The sequence below is a fragment of the Amblyomma mixtum genome, chromosome 3, assembly GCF_055824585.1.
Source record: "Amblyomma mixtum isolate Tamu chromosome 3, ASM5582458v1, whole genome shotgun sequence".
Classification (NCBI taxonomy): Eukaryota; Metazoa; Arthropoda; class Arachnida; order Ixodida; family Ixodidae; genus Amblyomma; species Amblyomma mixtum.
In genome coordinates this window covers 265,882,166-265,908,555 of record NC_143014.1, presented here as the reverse complement: position 1 = coordinate 265,908,555, position 26,390 = coordinate 265,882,166, and the positions used below count along the sequence as shown (strand labels likewise).

At 45.6% G+C, this 26,390-nt stretch overlaps 1 protein-coding gene and 1 non-coding gene across 2 annotated transcripts in view; one reads left to right on the top strand and one right to left on the bottom strand.

Annotated features, from left to right (window-relative positions):
• Nucleotides 1-275: 275 nt before the first annotated feature.
• Nucleotides 276-26,390, bottom strand: part of LOC149354637 (nuclear cap-binding protein subunit 1-like) — a 46,300-nt gene continuing 20,185 nt past the window's right edge. Inside the window, exons 12-24 of the mRNA XM_089583442.1 lie at nt 25,019-25,082; nt 22,522-22,632; nt 20,859-20,923; nt 19,880-20,017; nt 19,129-19,232; nt 17,771-17,893; nt 10,791-10,890; nt 10,126-10,219; nt 7,549-7,652; nt 6,326-6,428; nt 4,552-4,662; nt 3,053-3,166; nt 276-419 (exon numbers count right to left, since the gene is read on the bottom strand). Of these exons, the coding sequence (XP_089439568.1) occupies nt 306-419; nt 3,053-3,166; nt 4,552-4,662; nt 6,326-6,428; nt 7,549-7,652; nt 10,126-10,219; nt 10,791-10,890; nt 17,771-17,893; nt 19,129-19,232; nt 19,880-20,017; nt 20,859-20,923; nt 22,522-22,632; nt 25,019-25,082 (1,345 nt within the window). The 3' untranslated portion in view covers nt 276-305. The remainder of the gene's footprint in view (nt 420-3,052; nt 3,167-4,551; nt 4,663-6,325; nt 6,429-7,548; nt 7,653-10,125; nt 10,220-10,790; nt 10,891-17,770; nt 17,894-19,128; nt 19,233-19,879; nt 20,018-20,858; nt 20,924-22,521; nt 22,633-25,018; nt 25,083-26,390) is intronic.
• TRNAA-CGC (transfer RNA alanine (anticodon CGC)) lies at nt 23,374-23,445 on the top strand. Its single transcript has one exon. It is a non-coding gene; the product is annotated as a tRNA-Ala (tRNA).

Here is a 26,390-nt window from a genome sequence, read left to right as displayed (position 1 = left end):
ATTTCCACATCCTGTATTTGTACATAGTGTATACTGCCGCCCTACCCTTATCCTTTTTTATCGTGCCCCCCTCTGCCTGCCCTCTCCTTGTCCTTTTATTCCCGCTAGCCGCAGCTCAGGTGCTTCAGGTATCAATGGTACATGCCGCGGCTAGCAACATCTTTTCCTGCTATTGTTATATTTACTTTGGTAATAAATAGCCACTAACAACATAACAGCAAATGGCACACCTGTACAATATGCAGCACAGGTCATTATAAAACAAGACAATGAGCAGCAGTGAAGATGGTTCTTTAATGATTCCCTCAGGCACGCAATGCAGCAAATTGTTGGAAAACCTCCAGCACGTGTGGGTCAATGTCGCTGGTGAACAAGAGTGATTCCAGTGTGGTTACATATTTGAAGACATGTTCATGGTGCTGCAAGAAAAGGAGACACACAACCAACTTCAGTAAACAAGAACCGACGGCACAGAACGCTAGTTAGCACACAAGTCACCGACTTCAAAATGACAATTAGAATTGATGATGAACAGGAAGCCACTCATACAAAGTGCTAAAGTATCTCAAAGTGTAAAAAGAAACAAAAAATACTTGGATGGTGCTAAACCTACCCTTAAGAGTAGTACTACAATGCAACAGCATAAGAGATCCCTCCATGAAAGCACTTCTTCTCTTTCATGGAATCACAGATAATGGGAAGTCCTCATACCACCACTGGCGCAGTGGTGCAGTGGTTGAAGGGGTATGTGGGCCGAAAAATGAATTTATGAGAAAGAAAAAACTTCTGGATTCTCATTAAAAAGGTTACAGATCAGGGACATATCTTCTAAGTTTGGTCATGAACTGCGCTGTAGAAGTTTAGAAAATTTAGTTTTCTTCTTTGAAGGGTGTTGCACGAGGTGTCGCCAGCAGTGCGTAAAAACGTTGTTTCTAACACATGATCCTGGCCTTGCTAGCTGTAACTGGTAGGCAAAGTGAAACTAACTCAGTGATTAGCGGAAACACATCACGTGACACTTGAGGTGAATTTCAAGCCTTTATTGCCTTATTGTTCAAATACCTCGGTTTTATGGCTGCCTTAGCTGCCTATATTCACTGTTCAGCGCATCTCTGTGGGTTTCTGAGCACAGGCAAAGTCGCCCATAGTTCAAGAACAGAAAAATAACCCATCAAAGCGGCAAGTGCTTGCTACTGAGCTGCATCACATCGAAGGAGGAAGCCTTACGAATGCAGCATGGGTTTTTAAACAAACAAACGAAAAAAAAGCCCGTAAAACAAAATCACAGGTGCTCAAACCTTTGAAGTCATTTTACTCAGTTCACATTCTTGGGCGTAACTGCAGATTTAAGAACCCTCGTTTTCAAACTGCGAAGGCAAAATTTACATTCAAGATGCTTTCTGAAATCGTTAGGCCTTTATGACAAAAAAAAAATTATAAAGCAGTGAGCTCAAAAAGCAAAGTTGCTTTTGAGTTGTGGGATATTTAGAAACACTGGCAAAAAACAACACTGTCTTCCCTTTATTCTGTACGAGAGGCTTTTCTGGGGTCATTTATGCCAAAAGAGTGAACAAATCAAAGAATTTTTAAAATGATAAGTTTTCCTAATCCTGACAGTCTTATTGGCTCATTCTGTGTTGAACAACTTTTGCCACACTCAAGGTACAGCATTAAAACTTCGGTTCTGTTTTAACAGCGTAAGGATGCGGCATCCCTGAAAATTTCATTGCAATTGGCACAGTGTTTCAAGAATTGACCGTTGAGCTGATGTGCAGTGCCACGGTGGGCAGGTGGCAATTGCAGTGAATTTATTTGAATTGATGATATTGCCACAGGCCATGGTGGGCAGGCTGCCCGCACTGGGTGGCGGGCCACCTGCTTGTAGAGTCAAACCAAGTGGCAGCATTATCAGTGAAGAGAAAGCACTAATCTCAGAGCAACAATGACAAAGTTGGTCATTAAACTTGCTGTTCCATGAGGTGACGTCCTCAGGCAGTGTCAATGGCGTCACATGTGTATGCTTGACAAAACTGAGTGGCTTCAATTGAGCATAACATACTCAGAAGTAACAGACTTACGGTAATAGACATAAGTGACATAAAGCAATAGTAGACATGAGTAACAGACATAGTGATAATTCTGTCTATTACTCAGAATAGACCGAATGAAACAACTGAGGGAATTTCCATTACCTTTGTAGAATTCAAATCTTTCCGCGTTTTCGATCACAAATTCTGGATGGCGCGGATATTTTGCAACGATGTGAGAAATTCATATCACTGAAATTTTACTTTTTCCAGGTGAGTGAAAACCATGCAATCTTTAATACATAATAACCTGGACACTGAGTTAAAGCATAAGCATTCACTCAAAACATTCATCCAATGAAATCAGAAGTTCAAATTACAGTCTAGTCCGTTTATAACGAAGCCACTTATAGCGAAATAGCGGTTATAACGAAGGGATTTCAATTTCCCATTTTCACATTTTCAATACATTTTGAGTCCGGTTTTAACGAAGTAAATAAGAACGCGTCAGCGGATATAACGAAGAGATTTAATACCAACCGAAAAATAATCTGCCAATCATCACATTTTTGCGTCCTTGAGGAGATTTTTTCCGCGAAAATAAGAGCAAAATTCGGCTGACGGCGTCCTTTTGTGGCGTCGTCTGCTCTTCTGCGGAGCGAAAGGTTGCTTCACTGCATCGCATGGCACGCCAGTCTCGTGTTGCGCCGTCCTTGAACGGTGTCACGGCGTAGAGCGGTAGAGCACGCCGCGCAGGGGAAAAATGTAAAAAAGTTGGATGGTATGGAAGCCGCAATCCTGAAGTCCGCACTCGCGAAACGTGTTCAGGGGACGCTGGACGACTTCTTTCAGCGGCAATAAATCGGTATGCCGATGTTTGCATTTTTTTTCGTAGTCCGCATATTACGAAATAGCGGATATAGCGAAGTGATTTCCGATTCCCGCCGACTTCGTTATAACCGGGCTAGACTGTACCAAAAAATTCCACACTCCACTCTACTGACCGCCTGCGTGAGCAACCTCACCTGGAAGAATACTTCCTGCAGGCGACCCAGCGTCCAGCGAAACCAGTACGTCTGGAAGTTGGTGCCTTCAACTTCACACTGGCCAATGTGCTCGGTCAGTGTCATGATGAATCTCTGGAGAAAGAAAGAGGGGGGCAAGCAATGATGCAGACTTAATTGTGCTACTTGTGCCACTAGGTATCAAAGAGCACACGCTAAAGTAATAACTCCAGAGTGCAGGGGTCCTACATCTCTTTAGCCTCGGGAAACCTCAACAGCTTTCAAACTGTGCAGAGGAATCTCGCATGTTTCGGCTTCTGACATTTCCTACCTAACATGTGTGCAAACAAGAGCATGCAAATGTATGGCCCATGAGAAAATGTGGCCAAATTAAAAAATTACGCCTGGCTCTATAGTAAAACAGCCTGTGATGAGCAAAACAGTATACGATACTTAGTCACAAAATAAAGTGGGTAAAGCAACAGTGGATCTGAAGGCCAGGAGAGCATACTGCCAGCATGCATACCAGGCATGCAGGGATTTAGGTGCTTGGGGAACCAAAAAAGTGCTTCAAGGAGCCCAAGGGTTCTGCAGAACTCTGTTTCGGTTTGGTTTATTGGGGTTTAGCGTCCAAAAGCGACTCAGGCTATGAGGGACAGAACTCTGTCTAAGGGGGGACACTGGTCTTAGACCTGTTTTCCTTATTTTTAGTCCAATTCTAATGAAACTGTACCACCTTGCTCAGTTTTTTATACTGATTTCAGCAATGAAATTACCTTTCTCATAAATTAGTCGGCTCCCAAGATAATTAATTTTAACTAGTCGTTCATTAGTACCTCGGTGCAAAAAGAACTGCTCAATAAAAAATTATTTTTAATCCATGGCTACATAGTATGGTGAGTAAAGAGTGCAATAATCAAAACCATTTTTTCATTTTACCCTCATTAGTAATTTTACAGCACTTGGAATATCAGTGTTCAAGGTTCGAATGTAATGCATCGATAAACTTTGCGAAATTGTAGATTTTTAAAGTGCGATTGAACAAATCTGCTTCGATTATTGCACACACTGTGCTTTCAGCTTCCCCTAGCAAGCAATATGACATCTCTGTCTGTCATAGATGTTGAGATATCGACATATTAAGACAGCCAGATGTGCGAAATTTTCATGCCATTAAATTATCTGCTCCTGCATAAATTCAGCCCACACAATGATCTAAATCGAATATTATGGTAAAAAATGTTGATTCCTTGAAAGAAAAAATTGTTACAGTTGGAAAATCATAGCTGTAGATTCCGCAAATGTCATTTCTTGAAAATTGATTTTTTGGTCTCAAAGACCAGTGTAGGAGAGGCTTTTAATTTCACATTACGACATGGACAAACACCCCAAAGACAGCAACGATACCAATCCTATCTGATCAGCTTTCTGAATGTCAATATAATAGCATGGTGGTAGTAATGGGTGAAAAATGTTCAATCAGTTGTTTCTAATTAAAAGGGCACCTGCCCACATCGCACCTGGAAAATGATGAGGAACAGGTTCTTTAGGTCACTTTGGGTTGCTTCCAGCTTCTCTTCCATCCTCTCCACCATCTCGTCTGTGGGCTGATCCTTGTCACCTGAGTCACCCTGTGCGTAACACACCATCACCACACACATCACCAGCTTGCTCGATTTACTAGCTTTAACTACAAAGCAAGGCAGACAGTAGCAAACAGCCAGTGGCGTGGCAATATATGTCAGCACTCTGTAAACTCATCAAATGGTAATGTGCAAGCAAAAAGAGAAAAGAACAGCACCACCTTGTAATGGATAAATGCGATCGTAGTCTACCTACACACAGAGAAGTTCTAGGTGAAATAAATGAGGTACGAATGTCATGTCAGCTCGAGCTAATGAAGTACAGTCGAACCCCGCAATAACGAAACCGCCGGGGAAGGAAAACCTTTTCGTTGTCGTGAGAATTTCGCTGTCGCGAAAATGGACAAACAAGCACACCCATTACCTTCCAGAACCAAAATTTAATGAAAAAAGTCGCTTATTTTGTTCTGCTTGACATTGCTGTGCAGGAGCTTGACGACTCTGGCTTCGCAGCTTGATAAGCTATGCATAGCTTCGTCGTCGTCGTGGTCGCCGAGAAAAGTCCGGATAACATCGAAAGCATCAAGCACATCACGCGAGCTTACTTGCGTAACTTTCCTGCATCCAGGACGATGCTGCTTCAGCGTCGACGCGCGCACACTCCGCTGACAACACTTTGGCGACGATGCAGTGCCGCGCTTTAAATCGACTTAGCCACCGGCGCTCGCCTTAAAGTTGTCCTGCCCCAGAATGCACGCGAAGTCAATCGCCTTTTGCTGCAGAAGGCTTCCAGACAAAGGCACCTTGTTCGCTCTCTTGTTCAGGAACCACTGAAATACGGCTTTGTCCACGCCTTCGTAGACCGGCGTTGCCAAAGTCTTGTTCAGAGCGCGCGCGCCGTTCTGGAGTGCCGCCATGATGCCATTCTTTGATTTCAGAATCGTAGAAAGTGAGCTGCACGGGATACTGAACAAGTGAGCTGCACGGGATACTGAACTCCTCCGCAATGTCCGTCTTCTTTCTGCCTTTTTCAGCTTGGGCGAAGATAGCAGCCTTTTCCTGCAGCTTAAAAAACTTGCGCTTCTTTACAGGAGGCAGCATGTTTCCGACAGTCGAAAAACAACAAAAAACACTGTACACAAGCAAGTCGAGGGCGAATTCGGCTTGCACAAGGCGGACGGCGAGATCGGCGAGATAGCGTGGTCGCCGCACTAGAGAAAAGAAAAAAAAGGGTTCCTTGCTCTTCCCCGGTTGGCCGGCGGTGTAGTCACGTGAAACGTCACGTGCGTGCGTAGTCGCCAACAGACGGGCTAGCAAAAAGCCGCTTTCAGAGGGCAAAAAAAGAAATTGCTTTGCTATCATCATTACCGAACCAACCGAAACTAAACAAAAATGGCTGTGCCGGTGCTTGTTGGCAGGCGAAATGAATGGGCCCGACTTGTCGGATGAGTGTGCTGCTGCAGTTTTGCCCATTCTATGTTCCCGACTGGCTGATGTGCCGAAAAAATGTTGCAGATCACTACCTCAAACTTTCGTTAATGCGGGACTGCTTTTTAAAAACCCTTCGCTGTTGAGAGGGGACAAATGTATTGAACCCTATGGGAGTTCGCCGGGGGCGCCAGAATTTTTCGTTGCCGCGAGAATTTCGTTCTTGAGGGCTTTCGTTATTGAGGGGTTCAACTGTAGCACGAAATAATGTTGGAACACCTACCTTGCTGAGCTTGCTTTTGGCATCCTCTAGTTCATACTCCAATTTCCTGACATGCTTGATCATCTTACGAATCGTGAGGTGGAGGATTTCCCATACGTAGGGCCTGAAAGAAGAGAGAAAGAAATAAAAATGTAGCATGTAAAAAAACGCCAAGCATACACATACTTCTACCACTGAGATAACTGATTACTATTGCTGAAAGAGGCTGCTGTTTAACAGTAAACTTGGATGGCGGCGATGAGCCAGCCTCATTACAAGAGAGTTGCAATGTTACAAGTGAGCTGCAAAGCTTCTTCCTGTAAACTGAATGCATTGACGACTGTGCAAAGCACATAGCTAGGAGAAGTGATAGGTTTGTACAATGCTCGCATCTGAAGCAACTAGCTCGCCTGCACTAAGTGAAGCTGAACCCCATAGAAGGGTGCAGTAAATATCTCACACCGACATGAATGGACTGCACACAAGTGTATTTCACTGCTACTAATATACCGAAATTTGCCACAAAAGGATTAACTACTATAAAAGAATGGGGAAAACTGACAACAGAGACTTGCACCTCTTCAGCATTAATCCCTCCGCTCTAGCATGCACGTAAAGCAGCATGGAAAATGTACATTCTACAAGCAATATTGCCAGGAGTCAAATCAGCAATAGCATATTCACTACGGGTGTGCGAATAGCGGTTTTCTGGTTCGAAGTGAATTTGAAGCAAACAGTAGATTTCTTAGAATATTTTGGATACTTCTAATGCGCAAAAAAAAATGTAGAATGGCACAATAAGCATTTTCAAAATCATGTACGTTTCTAACGCATAAGGCGATTACACGAAAAGGAAAAAAAAAGTGTACTGAAGCTTTGCAAGCTCACTGAAGTAATATTTCTTCCAAAAATTGCCAATCGGAAATTGGGGGGGGGGGAGGAGTTGATCTACTTGCAGTGCCAACATATATATACTATTAATGGCGTGTAAGATCTGTCTGTGGGACCTTCAACTGCTGCTCTTAACTGCGAGTGCGTCACTGCGCAGCTGTTGACTATAAGTGGTGACTAGACACCTGCAAGTTGTACACCACGTGCCCAGTGCACTGGCCAGATCATTTGGTCTCAGTAACCGTGTGCGTGTCCAGCGTTCTGGCTTTTTGGAAGCACAGCTATCATGTGCACAGCAACATGTCATCTAAAATTATGCAACAAACTGTGGGAAGAACGAAGAGCCACCTGACCTCATGAACTCAGGTGCCAGGTCTTTGGAGAAGATCCAGTTTGCCACTGCAGAACACTCGACGATTTGCGTCTTCAAGTACTTGTCCACAAGTCCAATCATCATCTGGCAGCACAAAAAAGTGGCACTCAAAAGCAGCACTTCTTTTCTTGAAAAAGCTTTACAAACCATAAAAGTCAAAAGAACACATTACTATGTTGATCCAACCAAAGCCACAAGTCAGCAGATGCTGTCATTGTTCTTTTTTGCTCCATTACCCTTCGCTACAAGTATTTGGTTGTTTCAAAACTGTGGGCTACATACGCTACCACCCTTGAACTACCAACCAGCATCTACAAAAGAGATCAAACACGCTTAACTATCATGGCTAACCTAGTTGGTGAACACACATAACATACGGACAAGACGTCTGTCACAATATACTTAAAAGGGATGCCAGTGAACCAAACTGTAATATTTCATCAGCCCACAGCACTGCACAATTGTGTTCAAATTATAGAGGAACCCCACAGTACATCTGACCTGGATGTAACGTGCAAGCATAAAGTGTGCAGGGATAGCACAGAGAGCAAAACACAACTAATAGCAAAAGTGCAGAGCAGTTTGACCCTTAATTGGCAAAGTAAAGCCTAATATACAGTGGATTTCTTGGTCTTCTGATTCCCATTAGCCCAGAACGGGCATGGCGCCCAGTAGAATTACACTGCAATATGTCTTACCGCGAAAATGTCATTAACACCTCTTTCGAGGTCTACCACATGCATGTCATTAACATGTGGGACACTGCAACCCACACTGCGACATCACATTCTTTCTGAACACATAAGCAAACACGCTGCTAATACAGGTTCATTAGCTGCTTCAGTTATTAAGGCGGAAGCCTTTAATGCCTCATCGTTGTAAGCAGGAGTTGTCGACAGAAAATGTCACGCTTTTCAATTGGTCGAAATGCTCGTGACGTCACAGTGCGCGAATTTCAAATGGGGCCAATTGTACTTTGGCTAGTAACCGTGCAACCAATCAAAGGGATCGTATAGTGATGCTCCAACTAAGTGGGACTGAGTTTAGTTAATTGCTTAATGAATCAATTAGCCTAATTAAGATAGAGGAGAATGAAGAGGTCAGAAGACAGAGGAAAAGAAAAGACGCGCGTCGCAGCGACAACAGCGTCCGCGGAAGGAAACGCTGCTGAAAAAACAGATAAGTACGAAGCCGCGTTCGCTCCACCACCACGCACTTCCCCACTCAGTTCGACGTTGCTCGTTTCATATACGTTGTGTCGAACATCCTAGACAGTTCCAACATTTGACAGGTGAATGACAGAACACGATGGATAGAAATACAATGATATAAACATCAAATAGCCTAATTAACCTTTCTAGTTAGACCGCATAAATCAATAAAACCGAGAACGAAATTGGTCGAGTTGGGGAATCGAACCAGGGTCTCCGGAGTGCGATACGAGCACGCTAGCCACTCCGTAATGCCAGCTGAATGCTTTGGAATGAACAAAGGCGCGTCTAGCTAATACGGCGTCTTCGTTCACTCCCATCTTCCCCCTTTCCCTTACGGCCAGGTGCAGGTGTCCACCCAGATATGCGAGAGAGATACATTTCCTTTCCTCAAAAAATAAATTTACCGTCCAGCAAGGCGTACAGCCGAATTGGCGATGGCGTTCTGTGGACTCCCTGGCAGCGTTTCAAGACGCTGTCGCGTTCCACTCTTACCGGCGAAGCTTAACATGTTAACCACACATCAGTAACACACGCAGACAGCCAATGGACGCGTCATTCGCTGGTAGCACTTCAATCATCATTCACAACCACATTCGTGGCAGAATGCTGTACTCAGGCTTTCGCCTTGCACCACTTTAGTCGCCAAAGTGACTCCTAATTTTCATAAATGCCTAAGATAGAAGCCATCAGGTTCCAGCAAGGCAGTTATTACGGCGGAAGCCTTTAATGCCTCATCGTTGTAAGCAGGGGTTGTCGACAGAAATGTAACGCTTTTCAATTGGTCGAAACGGTCGTGACGTCACAGTGCGCGAATTTCAGACGGGGCCAATTGTACTTGTATAGTAACCCTGCAACCAATTAAAGGGATCGTATAGTGATGCTCCAAGTAAGTGAGGCTGAGTTTAGTTAATTGCTTACTTAACCAATTAGCCTAATTAAGATTTCTAGTCAGACCAGATAAATAAATAAAACCGAGTAGGAAATTGGCCGAGCTCGGGAATCGAACCCCGGACTCTGGAGTGCGAGACGAGCATGCTACCACTCCGCCATGCCAGCTCAATGGTTTGAAATGAACAAAGGCGCGTCTAGTGAATACGGTGTCTTCGTTCATTCCCATCTTTCTCCCTTCCCGTTACGAGGAGGTTTAGGTTAGAGGCTAAGCTTAACACCTTAACCACACATCAGTGACACAAGCAGCAACACCACGCTTAAGGCTTTCGCCTCACCGCACTTTAGGTCATCAAAGTGCCCCCTGATTTTTTCTCAGCAAAGAACGCTCTTAATGCACAGGTCAGAGCAAAGCAAAAGGTTCAGCTGCAAAGAGCAAAAAGGTGAGCACCGACCTGCTGATGGTTGTGCCAGAGGTCATAAGTACTGCGCAGGACACATATTTGGGCCTCCTCTGTCGAAGCTAACGTCTTGAATGCATAGTGAAATCTACGCAACAGAAAAAGAAGTTTTGACTTGAGAACAAAAAGTTCCACATCAGTACACAATCCAGGAATAATGTAACACACAGCCTCACCCCTGCTAGGGTGGGTGATGCAGGCGAGGCTGAGGGGACCAAGCCAAAAACTTAACATTTCTCCCATAACAATACCACACAGTGCAAAGAAGGCTGAACTTTTTTCAAGTACCGCTGTTGCATGTCACATCTTGACACACTTTTGTCGAAAGAACACACGTTGGTAGCAACACGAACCTGAAACCAGAAAATCTGAACACAGACTTGTCCGTTTTATATTTCACCAAGCTGCAGTGAACCGAAATTCACTACAAATATAGAGGCTGGTGAGATATGACATGATGCTCACAAAATCTAAAAGCAAGAACAAACGGCTCAACTCAGAAACCAGTTGTTCGGTATGCTACACAGCATGTATGAGAAGAGTTGCTTATCCATTTTCTCCAAATCGTCAGTAAAATATATAGAGAAACGAAGAATTTTAAAATTCGCCTCCACACAAATGGTGAAAGCAAGAATCGAAAAAAAAACAGCAATAGTTACTTGGCAATGCCTGCAAAGGAATGAGAGAAAGATTTGCTTGCTATGAACAGCAAAGTCTCCACAAAAACTTGGATCTTGAGGGGGTTGTGCGCAGGCTCCACTGCAACCACAGTATGGAAACAACAGCCCGATTTGAACCCCAGTGCGACAGCAAGCACTCAAACAGCGCCACGAAACATGTCACTACACCATAGACGTATTTATCGCAAACAAGCACTATTCTGTGTCCCTTTGGCACAGGAAGTTTCAATGATTATTAAGGGTCTTAGAGCATTTTTTTTATTTACAGACCAAATGCAATGAAACTGCACAGACTTATTCAGTTTTTTCTGCTGATTTCAAATATGCAATTTGTTTATTTCTAGGCCAATCAGTTCCTGAGATATTAATATATATCATGCCATTGTCTGCTGAAACAATAGAAAAACAATGGGCCACCAGAAATTTATTTAATTTTAATATGTGGATAGATACTAAAACGTGTGAGGAATGCAACGCTGGAAGCAGTTTTCAGTTTTTTGTCCGTGTGGACAAATGGGCTTAATAGTTAGTTTTCAAGTGAGTTAAGCCCGACCCACATGGAGCGGTTTTCTCGCGGAAAACCTGCGTACGGCCGCCCGGCGGCGGCCGCTTGGCCGCCGGCGGCCGTTCGCCGCCGACCAAGCAGTGCTAGATACGTTCGCCCGGCGGTCAGCCGCTCACCGGAAGCGGCGAATGCGGGCTGTCAGCGCGGACCAATGAGGGCGCTCTCTTCCCGCATCTAGCTTCCGCCCGCGCGCGGCGACAAACATGGCGGCGCCTTTCGAAGCCGGACCCCTCGCTTTGGACTGAATTCTCGTTGTTGCTGCCTTTTTCACTGCGTTCACTGGCCGTAAATGGAGCACCGGTCTTTCACTTCGTCTCGCCTTGCCTATAATAAAACTTATAAGTGATAAATTTGCCTTATTTTTTTATTTAGAGTGACGATTCTCCCACTTCTAGGCTTAAGAGGAGAGCCGGTTAGTTTACAATAATGGTTCCTGTCCCGAGAACCAGATGGCGCTACTATAGGCTGAGTCTATTTTTGCGTCTCTGCTAGCAGCAGCTGCCGGTGGCTCGGCGCGCAGGGTGAAACCGAGTGGGGGTGGAGTGGAGAGGGGAGATGGCATACGCTGAACTAAAAAGTGAGAATGCGCCCTCCAATAAACAATGGCTTTAGAGTAAGCTTACAAATCTTTTTTTTTTGTTTTTGGCGGCAGCGGTTTGGCGGCAGCCGCCCGTTTTCTGCCTCTTGTGGTGCGGCACAGCGGCGGTGCGTCCGCGTTCCGCCGCGCCGCTCAAAATCAGCAGCGCAAGTTCGCTCCATGTGGGTCGCCCTTTAACCAGACATACAGTGCCAGAAAACACATGACACACATGAAACTAACTATTAAGCCATTTGTCCACACGGACAAAAAACTGAAAACTGCTTCCAGCGTTGCATTCCTCACACATTGCAGTACCCACCCACATATTAAAATTAAATTTCTGGTGGCCCATTTTTTTCCTATTGTTTGAGCAGACAATGACATGATGTATATTAATATCTCAGGTACTAATTGGCCTAGAAATAAACAAATTGCATATTTGAAATCAGCAGAAAAAACTGAATAAGTCTGTGCAGTTTCATTGCATTTGGTCTGTAAATAAAAAAATGTTTTAAGACCCATGTCCCCCCTTAAACCTGACAGGTATCAAACACACGAAGCTCACCTACAGCCTCACTATACATTCAAATTCAATGGCCACTAAAAGTTCGCAAGACACCAGATGGAATTAAAGGAGCAGCAAGAACAATGTGGAGTCTTTGCTGCATCGCTCTGTATGCAAGACTGAAACAGCAGAATGTCATTACACCACCAAGTTATACGAACAAAAGCTCTGTTAAGCATGGTCTCCACTGTCTCAAATCAAATGTCAAGGTCAGGTACCCAATGGTCATAGTCATATGATCACGTGGTCATACTACCATAGCGTAGGCCATACCACCACGCAGTTAAGTTCGGATTGACCACTGAAGGTCATTCTCTCATCTACATTGAAACTGGAAGTTGTACCCCGAGGAGCAGAGCTTTCACTTCAAAAGGAATAAGGCAAACACTTACATAGGCATTTGGTCCAGAGACGGTTGTCAACAGTCAGAGAAACACTACTCTTCAAAGCAAAAGCTGCCTGATTCCCAAAAGTCTGACACATATTGTTATGCTTATAGGCGGCCATCACACTAGGTCTTATCCAGCTTTTTTCTTTCAAAATTCAGTTTGCCTTATACATACCAGGTGTCCCAACTTAGTTTAGAAAAAAGGTTAAAAATATATTGAGGCAAGACTGTTGCAGGCAAGTTCAACAATGTTGCTGACCATTGTATGCAATCACTCAGTATTTCTGTATTTTGTTCAACTAAATAATGAAATAAAGTAAAGAGAGTAATTGAAAGTGCCTGAAATATGTAAAAAATCTTATTTGGCCATGTAAGCGCACTCTCAAATGCGGAATCCATGAACGTAGCCAGGTTCGATAGTGCCATGAATGTGACGAGGCAGAAACAATCAACGGAGCGCTGCCACCAAAACTGAAAGTAACACTTGTGACCTCGCCACACTCAGTGCAGAAATAACACCGGGTGCGCTAGTTAACTGCAGCTATACACAGGCCGAAACCCTACGCTGTGCTACATTTAGCGGACAGCGTTTTGCGTCTGGTACCTCGCATATGTCGTCTTTGCATTCCAACACAGTGCTGTGCTCCTTAAAGTGGCAATTTTACTCCACAATGACAAACGAAACACCCAACCAATGACTAGGAATGCTGCTTCGCTTTGGTCTGCATATAACTACCAGCAACTGGCGCACCCACTGTTCTCTACACAGAACGTGGTCCGGTCATAGGTGCTCCGAAATGCAAAAACTATAAAGTTAGTGTGACGATTCCCCAAGTCAGCGGACGTGAAGTACACCGCAGGCGCCGTCTCAGCGGCACCCAGCTGGACGGGGAAGAAGGGAAAGGGAAATAAACGCTCCCTCGTTTTTCAAGGAGAGGAGCCAGTTTGACTCCCGCCAGCAACGTGTACTGTCGCTTTACGGGCGCCCCTTCCCGCGCCCTCCTCAGGGCACGTCGGTGACCCGTTTCGGCATGCGCTTCCAAGCTCGCCCACTTACAATACTATAACAATTCTGGCGACGAGGTAAAAGTTTTCCGGCATCGCATCATCTGCAACCATGCCGACCTACGGAGCATTGGAGCCATTCCACGGGGAAGGAGGAGCCTGGACAGAGTACTTAGAGCGAGTCAAGCTCTTCTTCGACGCCAACAGTGTTCCAGAGGAGAAGAAAAGGTCCGTGTTCCTGACATGCTGCGGGTCCAGCACCTACTCCTTACTACGGAGCCTGCTGACGCCAAAGACTCCCGATCAAGTCTCCATCGACGAGATATTCTCCGTGCTGTCGGGCCACTACATTCCTAAGCCTTCCGTGGTGGTCTGCCGCTTCAGATTCAACAGTCGCTCTCGTCAACCGGATGAATCTGTCAGCGACTACATCGCATCACTCAAAAAGCTTTCTGCAAACTGTGAGTACGGCACCTTCCTTTCTGACATGCTGCGGGACAGACTCGTTTGCGGCATTAATGACGCGCCAATGCAACGGCGCATGCTTGAAGAGCCAAACCTGACGTTCGAGTCTACAGTCAAGGTCCTAGTTGCAATCGAGACGGCGAAAAAAGACTCAAGCATGTTGATGCAAGCTCAGTGTATGGCCGAAGCTCAGCCAGTTCACAGTGCGATGCGAGCGCAAATGAAACAGACGATAAGTTGTTATCGCTGTGGAGAGCCGCACTACACAACAGTATGCCAGCATGCAAAATCCCGGTGCAACGCATGCAGCAAGATCGGGCATCTGGCCAGAGTATGCCGCTCAAGGGCTACCGACACGAAGCAAAAGAACGTGTCAAGGAAGTACAATACGCAGAGGCAACAAAAGCAGCCAGTTCACAGCCTTGCAGAGAGTGGAAATCTTCCTGAAATTCAGTCACAGGTCTACGAGACGTGGCAGATGAAAAGCGACCAAACAATTCCTCCGTTTGTCGCAGTTTTACAAGTCGCAGGCAGACCTCTTAGAATGGAGCTGGACACGGGGGCCAGTGTCTCCGTAATGGGGGAGACCGAATTCCAACAGCGGTTTCCCGAGCTCTCAGTAGATCCATCAGACGTGATTCTGAAGAGTTATTGCGGAAGACTGACACCCGTTAAGGGCAAGGATACCGTTCCAGTCCAGTTCTGGCGAAGAGAGGCAACACTGCCTTTGTTTGTAGCTCCGGACCAGTGTCCAACTCTTCTCGGACGAAACTGGATCAGTGCGCTGCAGCTCAACCTCAATGACGTCAGATCCGTTGACTCACTTACAAGCATTGACGAGCTGCTGACTTGCTACAAAGAAGTATTTTCAGAGGGACTAGGCACATTCAAAGGCCAAGAACACCAGAGAATGGGAAGGAAAGCACAGTCTAATCCGTGGCCGTTTCCGAAGAAACCATGGTCTAGACTGCATGTCGACTTTGGTGGTCCATTTCAAGGGCACTACTTTTTCGTGCTAGTCGATGCCTACTCTAAATGGGTAGAGGTGGTTCCCGTTCATGCACCTTCAGCGGACGCCACAATTCGATGCCTGCGAAGCATATTTTCCACACATGGCATTCCAGACATCATTGTCTCCGACAACGGCACCGCATTCACCAGCGAGAAGTACGCTGACTTCTTGAGCAAGAACGGCATACGGCGTATTCTTATCCCGCCATACCACCCGGCATCGAACGGAGCAGCGGAACGCGTCGTGCAGACAATTAAGGGGAAGCTCAAGAAGGCAGCGCCTGGAGATTTCCAAACAAACATCGACAGGATCCTGCTTTCCTACAGAACAACGCCGCACGCGTTTACTGGGTCTCCTCCCGCTGAGCTCCTTATGGGCAGGCAACTGCAAACGCCCATTCAACGAATGCACCCCGGCCTATGGGCGCATGTGGACTTCAAACAATTGAATCAAAAGATGCGCTGCGACAGCAACGCACGCAAAAGTTCTTTGCCTTCGTCCGGCGAGCCCGTCTTTGTTCGCAACTTCCGACCAGGCCCAGCTTGGATTGCCGGAACGGTTCGCCATCCCACAAGTTCTTCGTCGCTTCAAATACAGCTCGAAGACGGAACGCTGTGGAACAGACACGCGGACCATGTGCGACCGCGAAGGACCCCCGGCGTTCTCTCCGCCGACGAGGAGCCTCTTCCTGGACTGGCAGCGACAACGGACACGGAACAGTTGTGCCCACCTCGCTGCTCATTAAGCACCGAGCCGTCTACAACAGCCTCGGCGCGGCAACAGCAGTCAAGTGCGGCCCCTTTGCACCCCCAGCTTCGTCGGTCTTCCCGGGTCCGGAAGCCTGTTATCTACTACGGACTATAGAGGCGTAAACAAGCACCGCTCGACACCAGTGCCGTGCAGCAGGCTTCATAACAAAGGGAGGAGTGTGACGATTCCCCAAGTCAGCGGACGCGAAGTACACCGCAGGCGCCGTCTCAGCGGCACCCAGCTGGACGGGGAAGAAGGGAAAGGGAAATAAACGCTCCCTCGCTTTTCAAGGAGAGGAGCCAGTTTGACTCCCGCCAGCAACGTGTACTGTCGCTTTACGGGAGCCCCTTCCCGCGCCCTCCTCAGGGCACGTCGGTGACCCGTTTCGGCATGCGCTTCCAAGCTCGCCCACTTACAATACTATAACAGTTAGTTTTTTCAGCTTATTTAAAATAATTATTCAATTGAACAACATCATACAAGAATACTCTGAATAACTACATATAATGGTCTACAGCATAGTTGAGGTTGCCTCCACCTATTGTTCCTCGGTATATTTTAATCTTTGGTTAAAGTTAGTTGGGACACCTAGTACAAAAGTGAGACTATACTAATAACAGCCAGAGCATGACAAGTGCCACGGCAACACCAGCGAACAAAGGCACCGACAAATTGGTTATATGCAAAAAGTTTAATTTCTTGTCTTTCTTTACAGCTGTCCGGCAGGCGTTTATCCTTTTTTTTTAACACAGCTTGCAACATGCAAAACTTCTGCAACATGCAACATTAAAACTTCGGTTGGGCCTAGTTGGTACATGTTACTGTTCAGGTGAAGGTTGCGCAGGTGAAGGAAGGTTAAGGTGAAGGAAGCGCCTGTGTGTGTCTCTCTGTCTCTTCATTGTGGATCGTCCTGTGTTTGCGCAACCTTCACCTTAAAGGTGCGCTGAAGAGGAATCTGAACTTGTCTTTTTGCCGCGGGAACTCGATCTACACGTTCCGAGCATTCTTAGAAACTGCGACTTATTGCCCTCTGTGGCCGATTTCCTAAATTAAATCGAATTAACGTCCGGCTCCCGCCCTTTTTCTTTTTAATTCTCCCTCGTACGGTGGGCAGAGTCGACAAATGTGTGGAGTGCCTTTCACCCAGTCCCATGGCGGCTTGCCGCTCTGCCATCGGTGGAGTAATACGTAGTAGTCCGTAGTAGCAAATAGTCCGCGTGTATTTTTATTTCTGCGGGCTTATTTTGCGGCTATATTATCTGCGAATGAAACTATTTATTGATGGAAACCTAAAAAACAAAATAAAGCGAAAGCAAAGCCTCCACGGAGCTGGCTGAAAGGAACTTCACGCGTTGGTCGACTCCGCCCATCATACGAGGGAGAATTAAAAAAAAGGGCGGGAGCCGGACGTTAATTCGATTTAATTAGGGAAATTGGCCATACAGGGCAATAAGTTGCAGTTTCTAAGAATGCTAGGAACGTGTAGATCGAGTACCCACGGCAAAAAGACAACTTCAGAATCCTCTTCAGTGCACCTTTAACGGTAGCATGCAACATGTGTGGAAACAAAATTTTCACATGAAGCAACCTGCACGAATTCAGGTCTTTTCCGATGTTCAATGGACTTACTGCCATCGTCCTCCTGAAGAGGGTTGGGCAACTCAGCAAGCACTTCGAGGGCTTCCTCTGGGGTGCACTTGTTACGAATGCAGCTGCTCAGGCGAGCTGCCACCGCCGCTCCTGGTAGGCTGTCTGCGTAGCCATAAGAAGTGTAAGAATCAATTTCGTTTCGTTACCACCCTCTGCCAGTTCTGGGGCAGTGCCATAGTGGCATGACATACCAGATATTGAGGCAATCCAATTGTAACTTTCTATACAACACAATGCGCCTTCTCCATTCATGCAAGCCACCCCCCCCCCCTTCAAGTAAAGTTGTAACAAATCTTTTTCATCCCAACTTCTTGCTTTTGTAGTCTGCTAACCCGGACGCTATGGGCTGCCACAAATGCTTCCACAAACAAGGTGGTCAGTGGAAACATCCTTTACATATAGCACTTGCCAATGCATTGGGCTATCCACTGGTGTGCGACTCTCACTGGATGAATGCAGCCGATCCCTCAAACATATCCCGTTGATGTTGCTGCCTTCCATCAGCGCTAAATGCAGCGCCCTTTTACTGGTAACACTGCCAACAACACAGTTTGCAATGCTAAACATACAGCGGGCAGCATCTTGCCAGATCTGCAAAGCAGGCAGCCACCTTTCTGAAAGTGAGTGCGAGATGAACCGGTTCTCAAGCATGTGCTGCAAGATAGCACACGCAAGTGAAGCATTGCACTGTTTATTATTAGTTAATTTCAGGTTCATTTTCTAATTAACCAATTTTATGCTACTTTTATTGGCTCTCTAAAAAAAAGGAACAGTACCTCCTCTAATAGGATGGTGCAACAATGCAACAGCTTTCTACTTGCATTCACGACACAGCCATGGCACAATGGGCATGCCACAGGCTATCTGGTTTGATTTCAGCTACAGCCAAGTAAGCTGTGCTTTAGAACACTAAGTGCTGCCTCTCTAGCAATGTGTGGTCTGCCCCTCGTTCTTCTACGGCACTAAGAATTTTCTGTTTGGAAATTTGGAAAAAGCAGGTGCTGATCCTTGGTCAATCTCTTCTAAGGGCTTTTTTCATTGAAGCTTCTGGCAGCTTACAGCTTTCATATAAACTGATCTTCATTTGGAAGTGCAACTAGTCAACGTGACAATAGATAAAAATCGGCATAAAATAAAATATTACAGCAAGCAGGTTGGCAGTTTATTAAGTAGAAACAGCTATCCCCACCTTTCGCAGCTATAAAAAATCAGCTTGACGACAACTATTAAGCCAAATATAATGATACCTGGCATGAGGTTGATGTTTATATGCACTAATGTGCTCACGCCAGTCAAGAGGCGGAGTTGTGTTGCAGCATTCTGAGGTTGATAATCACCTGCTCCTTCCTTGTCGTAGGGGTAGTCGGGAACTGGCTTTGCGGGCAGGAAGGGGGCAAACGAAGGTGGCACAAGTTCCACCACACGCTGGTGATAGGACAACCTGGTGTCGGATGGAAAAAATTTTCAGGAATTTTAGACACACAATAAAGCAGTGCCCGTCAACACTAGTTCCACTAGGATTTGCCAGCTTGTAGGCAAGCCAAAAAAATTTAAATCAAAATCTGTTTTCAAGACCAACTACAGAACAATGAATGTAGGAGAGGCCTGCAACAGTCACACTCCTATCTCGATCCTTCTATCACGATTATGTGCAGTTAAAATTAACATCACAAATGATGAACAACACAAATTATGCACAAAAAAAAACAGCCCCTTCGCTCCTTGGCTTCGCTGACTGTTGGCTTCCGTCATGTAATGTCAGAAAGAGCCCCTCTTTTTCCTTCTCTTGTCTGTTAAAATTAGGAGGAGCATTTTCAAAACCCCTGATACTGACAAGACAAAACTGTCAGTTCAAATAAAGCAGGTCTTAATTAACAAGAGTCTATTGCAAGAACCTTTCACTTCGCCACCCTCATCAATACTCAACGAAGAAAAGTCAAAGCTGGTGCACATTCCTACCTATGCTTGCATCAAGAAATGAGCATACAATACTGTACATTAGAGCTACCCCTTTGTTTGAAGCTGATGTCATCTTATCTGTATACCACTTCAAATTCAGCAGGTGCTAAGAGGTTCCAAACTCCTTGCCTGAGGCAACGATGCAGTGCCTGTCTCAAGAACACAGCTTTGGGGTGAAGAAGATCCAGAGAGACGGCGTCAGCCCAGTCGTCCCATGTCCACCGAAACTGGAAGTTGCTCAGATGATAGGCAAACCAGCTGCAGAACCTGCAGGAGGCAACGAGAATGAACAAATCCTTGTTTGCCTGCCTAAAAAAAGCAACTTACAGAAGCCAAACTCTATCACGTACTAACTGACTGGTGTAAACACCATGCTGTACTGTGTGCATGCACATGTGCACTTCCAGCTGAGTTGATTTCAGAGCTACCCCTGCCTTGTGCACAATTGAATCCAGAAGAGGATGATCCTTGATGTGCTCCTGACGAGCCCATCATGACAATAGGCGATGCGGGCAGGGCACTGTTATCTTTCTTTCTTTTTCTAACCCTCTCCAACGTATGTTCCCCTGATGTGCACAGTTCTTCTCCCCTGAGCATCACCTGCTTTGCTAAAAAGCTATGAGGTTTCCTCAGGCATTTTTAGTACATTAGATTCCCATATCAGGGCCAACACTGTTAAAAGTTGACTGCCAGCTCAGCCTGCCCAGTTAAAAATGCAAAGGATGGTAGCAGACAGCACAAACATTCCTAAAAGGAGCCTACATTACCCCAAGAATGAAAAAGAACATATAAATTTGGGCTACACATGAGGCACAGTAGAATGCAAAGCATGCTCACAAAGCCACTTCGCCTGTTACTTTTCAACATGTTCAAGAGTCAGCAAACATTTGGTAGCAAACTTCGCAATGTCCAAACTATTTCTTGATTTGCCGAGCATCAGCCACGAACCCGTAAACATCAACAACCCTTCATAGCAGGCATTGCCCTCATTCTATATTTGCTTGGGTTCTGAACACTATGTGCTATGGAACAAAGGCTTGTCCACGGTGAAAGAGAGGCCTCTTACAACATGCCTGGGAAGTAAGGGAAGCATCAAAAACTGGCTCACCTATCTAAGCAGTCAGTATTCATTGTGTCCAACTGCTCATAAAGAAGCTCGACAGCCTGTGCAAGCTGAATGCCAACAGCATTAAGTGCAAATAAAATCTCACAATGGACAAGACACAGAGCACACACACTGCACACAAAACCATCGTCCTTCTCGGAAATGAACAAAACAGCTTGAGAAAGAGGAGGCTGTTAAAGGTGGGCGACCAGCCATGCAATGCAAAGCCAATGACTGTTCCCCGCCGCGGTGGCTCACTGGTTACGGCGCTCGGCTGCTGGCCCGAAAGACGCGGGTTCGATCCCGGCCGCGGCGGCTGAATTTCGATGAAGCCGAAATTCTTGAGGCCCGTGTACTGTGCAATGTCAGTGCATGTTAAAGAACCCCAGGTGGTCGAAATTTCCGGAGGCCTTCACTACGGCGTCCCTCATAGCCTCAGTCGCTTTGGGACGTTAAACCCCAATAAACCAAACTAAACCAACCAAATAAGCACAACGTCTTTAGCCACAAATTATTATGTGGCAGATGAAGCAGATGCCCACACTAAGAGGTGGTATAAAAAAGTTTTGAGACAAGTTTTGTAACACGCTAACAGAGGGCAGCACAGGGCTTGCAGCACAGTGATGCTTTTTGTTGCACTGTACGCCAGCAATTTGTAAGGGCGCAGGGGCCCTGTCAAGCTGTCTTCTGACAAGCTTTTTTGTCCCTGTGCCCTGCATTTCTTTGTATGAAGTGCAAAATAAACCTTTGATTTGATTTGATTTGATTTGATTTGATTTGCATACACAGCCACAGAAAGCACCCACCTTCATAAGCCAGTGTGCCAAAGAGATGTCCAATCTATACCAAAAACTGTGCAACCGTTGCTATCCTGACCACGTGTATTATCACGTCTATAATTTCATTATGAAGAGCATGTTAGAACAAAGAGCGAACATGAAATTCTGTATGAGAGTGGGCAAATCTCCCACACAGACGTCTGGCATGATTCGGCAAGTTTACGGCAACACTACAATGGGTCATGCAAGGTATTTTGAGTGGCACGCGTGGTTCAAGTACGGCAGAACATCGCTGGAAGACGACAAGAGGTCAGGAAGACCTTCATGTTCAATCCGTGGAAAAGTCGAAACCATTCAGCAACTTGTGCATAAGGATTGCCGGACAAAAATCCACAACACTGCTGCCATCTACGAGGTGTCATACCGAACAGTCCTGGCAATCTTCACGCGTGATTTGAACAAGCACCGTGTTGCTGCCAAGCTTGTCCCCCGACTTCTGACCCAGGACTTCAAAAAGAAGACTTCGAGGGCAGATTCCAACAGTGGCAGAAACACTGGGAGCATTGTACTGCTGTGCGAGGGGGGTAAACGCAGATAAATAAAGCCCTTCCTTGTAGACAGAGCTAGTCTCGAAACTTTCTGACACCATCTCGTACAAGAAGTGAAGGCTGGATGAAACCCAAGCTAATAATCTGTGCTTTACTCAATCTAACTCATACCAATTCACCAGCACGTAGATCCATTGAAGCAAGCTAATCTTTCCTGAAGCATCTCATGATGCTGTACAGGCATCCACTTTGAAATGATATTTGTTTACAGTCACCCTCTCAATGGATGTCACAACGGCAGAAGCTGCAGGCACTTCCTGCTTTCTTTCAGAAGGATACCACTTGGGGCATTGTGCTCGGTTGTAGCTTGCACAACTCCAGCAGAAGCGAGCCGTAGCAAATCTCCAAGTGCCTGGAGGTGGGAAGCCGTAGTAGCTCACCGAAGATCACCTGTGACGCGGCGACAAGAGAGAGGACATTCTCTGATTCACTTAAAAAGAACTCCAAGCAAAAGATGAGTTTTTATAAGGCGGGTCATTCCGCGCCAAGTGATTCAGCATTTCCTCAACCATGATGGATTTCACTGGAATAAATGTCGCAGGTTTCCCCACACTTACACATTGCACTTGCCGGCTTAATATTTAAAAAAAATATTTTCGCATCTTGATGGCGCTTTTATTTTTCGATTTAACTGGTAGAGGGTGCACTGAACAACAACAGAGCACCGGACGTGTAATTCGGAGGTCGTGGGTTCGGATCCCACCGGCGGCATGTGGTTGTTTTTTCTTCTGCCTTTCTAATCAATTAGCTTTAAGCGATAACATATTCAGAATATAAATTGATCAACACCACAAAAAAATAAATAAATTAATTAGAAATCCCCTGTGCCCCTTGGTTTCTGTGGCTGTTGGCTTCTCTCATATTAATAACGAGCCCCTCATTCCCCTTTCCTCGTCTGCTTAATTGCTTAACGAGGGCCTCGGTTCTGGCAGCCTTGATGCCTTAGGAAGCGTAAGAGGGTTCTCACACAGCTTCCACCCTCGCCGTTCGATGACGTTCTACGTCACATCAGCGGTAACTCAGGACGTGCTAAGTCCGCCGCTTAAGAACGTGGGTGGTGCTGGTGAACACTCCCAAGGTTAGGTTATTTGTAAAACATAAATACCCCCGAAAGCAGAAGGTTTGACAGCCGTCGCCGTAGCTCAGCGGTAGAGCACCGGACGCGCAATTCGGAGGTCGTGGGTTCGGATCTCACTGGCGGCATGTGGTTGTTTTTTCTTCTGCTTTTCTAATCAATTAGCTTTAAGCGATAACATATTCAGAATATAAATTGATCAACACCACAAAAAATTAATTAATTATTTAAAAATCCCCTGTGCCCCTTGGTTTCTGTGGCTGTTGGCTTCTCTCATATTTATAACGAGCCCCTCATTCCCCTTTCCTCGTCTGCTTAATTTTTCATATAAGTTTTTTTGAATAGCTAAATACTTTTATTGGTTATTACAGAAGGCCAGAGGATTGTAGAGGCTGTCGGAAAACATTTTATGTCAGATTCGGTGATAACACGGTTATATACCTCACATAAAAGCATAAAAAAAATTGGAAATTTGAAATTTTTTGCTCAAAAAGCTCCAAGGTGCAGAGGCAAAATTTTTTACATAGGCTGTGGTGCATGAAAGAAAGAAAACAAAGAACATGTTAAAAATATTTCTGGTTAAAAATAATCAACACGGTACCAAGGAAAAACTTCCAAACCATGTAAGGTATCAAAAATGTCACTTGGCATTCGAAGCAAAAATACATTTAAAAAAATGCCTTTGCAAACCTTAGGCTTTTCCCAAGAATAAGAAAAGTTCTGAAATGGCATCAATTTTTGACTGTGAGAAATCCTTTATTTTTAAATTTTGCAACACTGCGCACACAGAGCACGCCACAAGTAGTCTGCACCCCGGAGACCACAGACTAAAGTGAACAAGAATTAGAGGTATAATGGAAAGAGTGGAAGCTGCGGGGAACCAGTAAGATTTTTTCTAAACGAAATCTGTGGTGTGTGTGGTCACAAATAAATCTCGTCAGCTGCAAGCAGGTCTCTTAGAATGCAGTTCCTGAGCTTCTACATGCGGATTTTGCTTGTTTTGGATGATACGAATACTGTACAAACTCATGTAAGGGCCACACATTTTTTAATTCAGGCGTGACTTTTGAAGGTGTGGCCCCTACACAAATAAAAAAAAACAACTTATAACCATACTTTTCTTACTTATCTAGTTCAAAACATGGTGTGTGGCTCATACACGGAGGTGGCTCTTACACGAGATTATACGGTATTTGTTGGGACCCTGTGAGATTCATATCATTGAAATTTCACTGTATATAAACCTAGTCGCGACTGATTCACTGAGTGCACCACCAATATCTGAGAATTGTCATAGAGCGTGCTCTGCAGCTTTAGCAAAGCGTCTCATAATAACAGCTACACTTGCCAATATTGTTCTTTCTACCTACACACCAATAACCGCTCCCACATGTGGCGCATCCTCACAGCTGTCCACTACACTGTCGCCAGTTTTGTTTCTTGTGGCCCCCACATGGTGGTGCCACAGGGGAACACAAAAGGGCAGTACTACTCAAAATACGAACACATGTCTAAAACCAAGGAGTGACCTGTGCTGCCAAATGCTGAGAAGAGCCATTACTGTGCAGTGCTAAGCCACACGCCTTCATATGAGACCGCACAGCCTAGCAAGCACTCTTCAACTTTCGGCCACAGATTGTACCGATGTTCCTCCCACCAAAGCAGCCAGACTCGAGAGCTTCTCTGCCAAGGCTCACTCACCTCAACGCTCATGTACTCCAGGGGCACCTTAAGCTTGCCTTGGAAGCTCAGCAGCTGCGCAGCGCTAACAAAAGGGGTGGGAGAGAGAGTGGTGAATGGCAAAACTTGACACAAACTGCTTGTGGTAGGAAAGGACAGAAAAAACAAAGGCCAAAGAGAAGCCAAGAAATAAAATAGGTTCAAATAAAGGTACAAACGGGCAGGCTTTCCAGATGCCGCAAACCTACTGCACTGAGTCGGAGCTCCTGGGTTCGAACCCGGCTGCGTTTCGATGCAGGTGAAACGCTAAAGGCGCCGGTGTACTGTTCAATTTCAGTGCATGTTAAAGATACCGGGGTGGTCGAAATTATTCCCAAGCCCTTCACCACGGCACCTCTTTCTCTCTTCTTTCACTCCCACCTTCATCACCACCCTTATGGTGGGTTCGGGTGTCCACTTAGATGTGAGACAATTACTATGCCATTTTCTTTCCTCAATAACTAATTGCCGGGATTATGCGTGCATGTTTAATTTCTAGCGGTGGCAGCTATACACTTTTATGGTGGCAAAGCTCAATAGCATTTCAGTGCGCACTTGAAAAGCCCCCTTTCTCAAGTCGCAGCAGCATTAGATTTCATAGCCGATGAACTAATGACTTGATGTGCTTGTGCTGGAAGAGCTGCTCTGCTATGTGATAGAAGTGCGGAGCAATGGCTGCACGTCGACAGCGGGCATGTTGCACGACTTCTTGTGGGATGAGCGTGCACCAGAGCACAGCACCAGCTCGGAGTCAGAAGACCGCGAGTGACAAGTGGACGTAGAATAAATGCCATTTATTCCCTGATCGCTGTGTTTTTACATAAGATTTTTTTTCACATATCGCGTGCATAAGCTGCACCCCGAAAATTGGCCCTCGAATAAGGAAAAAAAAGTGCGACCCTTACACGCGTTGATACGGTATTAGCAAGACTCTGCTAGCAAGTGAAAACTTGTACTATCACACACATGTCCTACAGTAGGCAATACATTGCCTAAGCACAGTTCCTGAAGCAATGCAACCTCAGCAGTGCTGAAACGTTACCCATTCAGACTATGGCTCCTCCTTGGAGTGTGTCTGCATGTTATGTGTTGTGCATCAAAGCGCATTCATAAGCTTGAAGACCAAGGTGTTGTAAATTGTAAATTGTTGGGTTTAAGAAGACGAAGAGATACACAAGCTATTAGATATGCCGTAATGGAGGGCTCCGGCTTAATTTAGAGCACCTGGGGATCTTTGATATGCGTTTACATTGCACGCACAGCACTTGGGCACCTTTTGTGTTTCACCTCCATCAAAACGCGTCAGCTGCGGCCGGGATTGAACTCGGGACCTCCAGCTCGGTAGCTCAGTGCC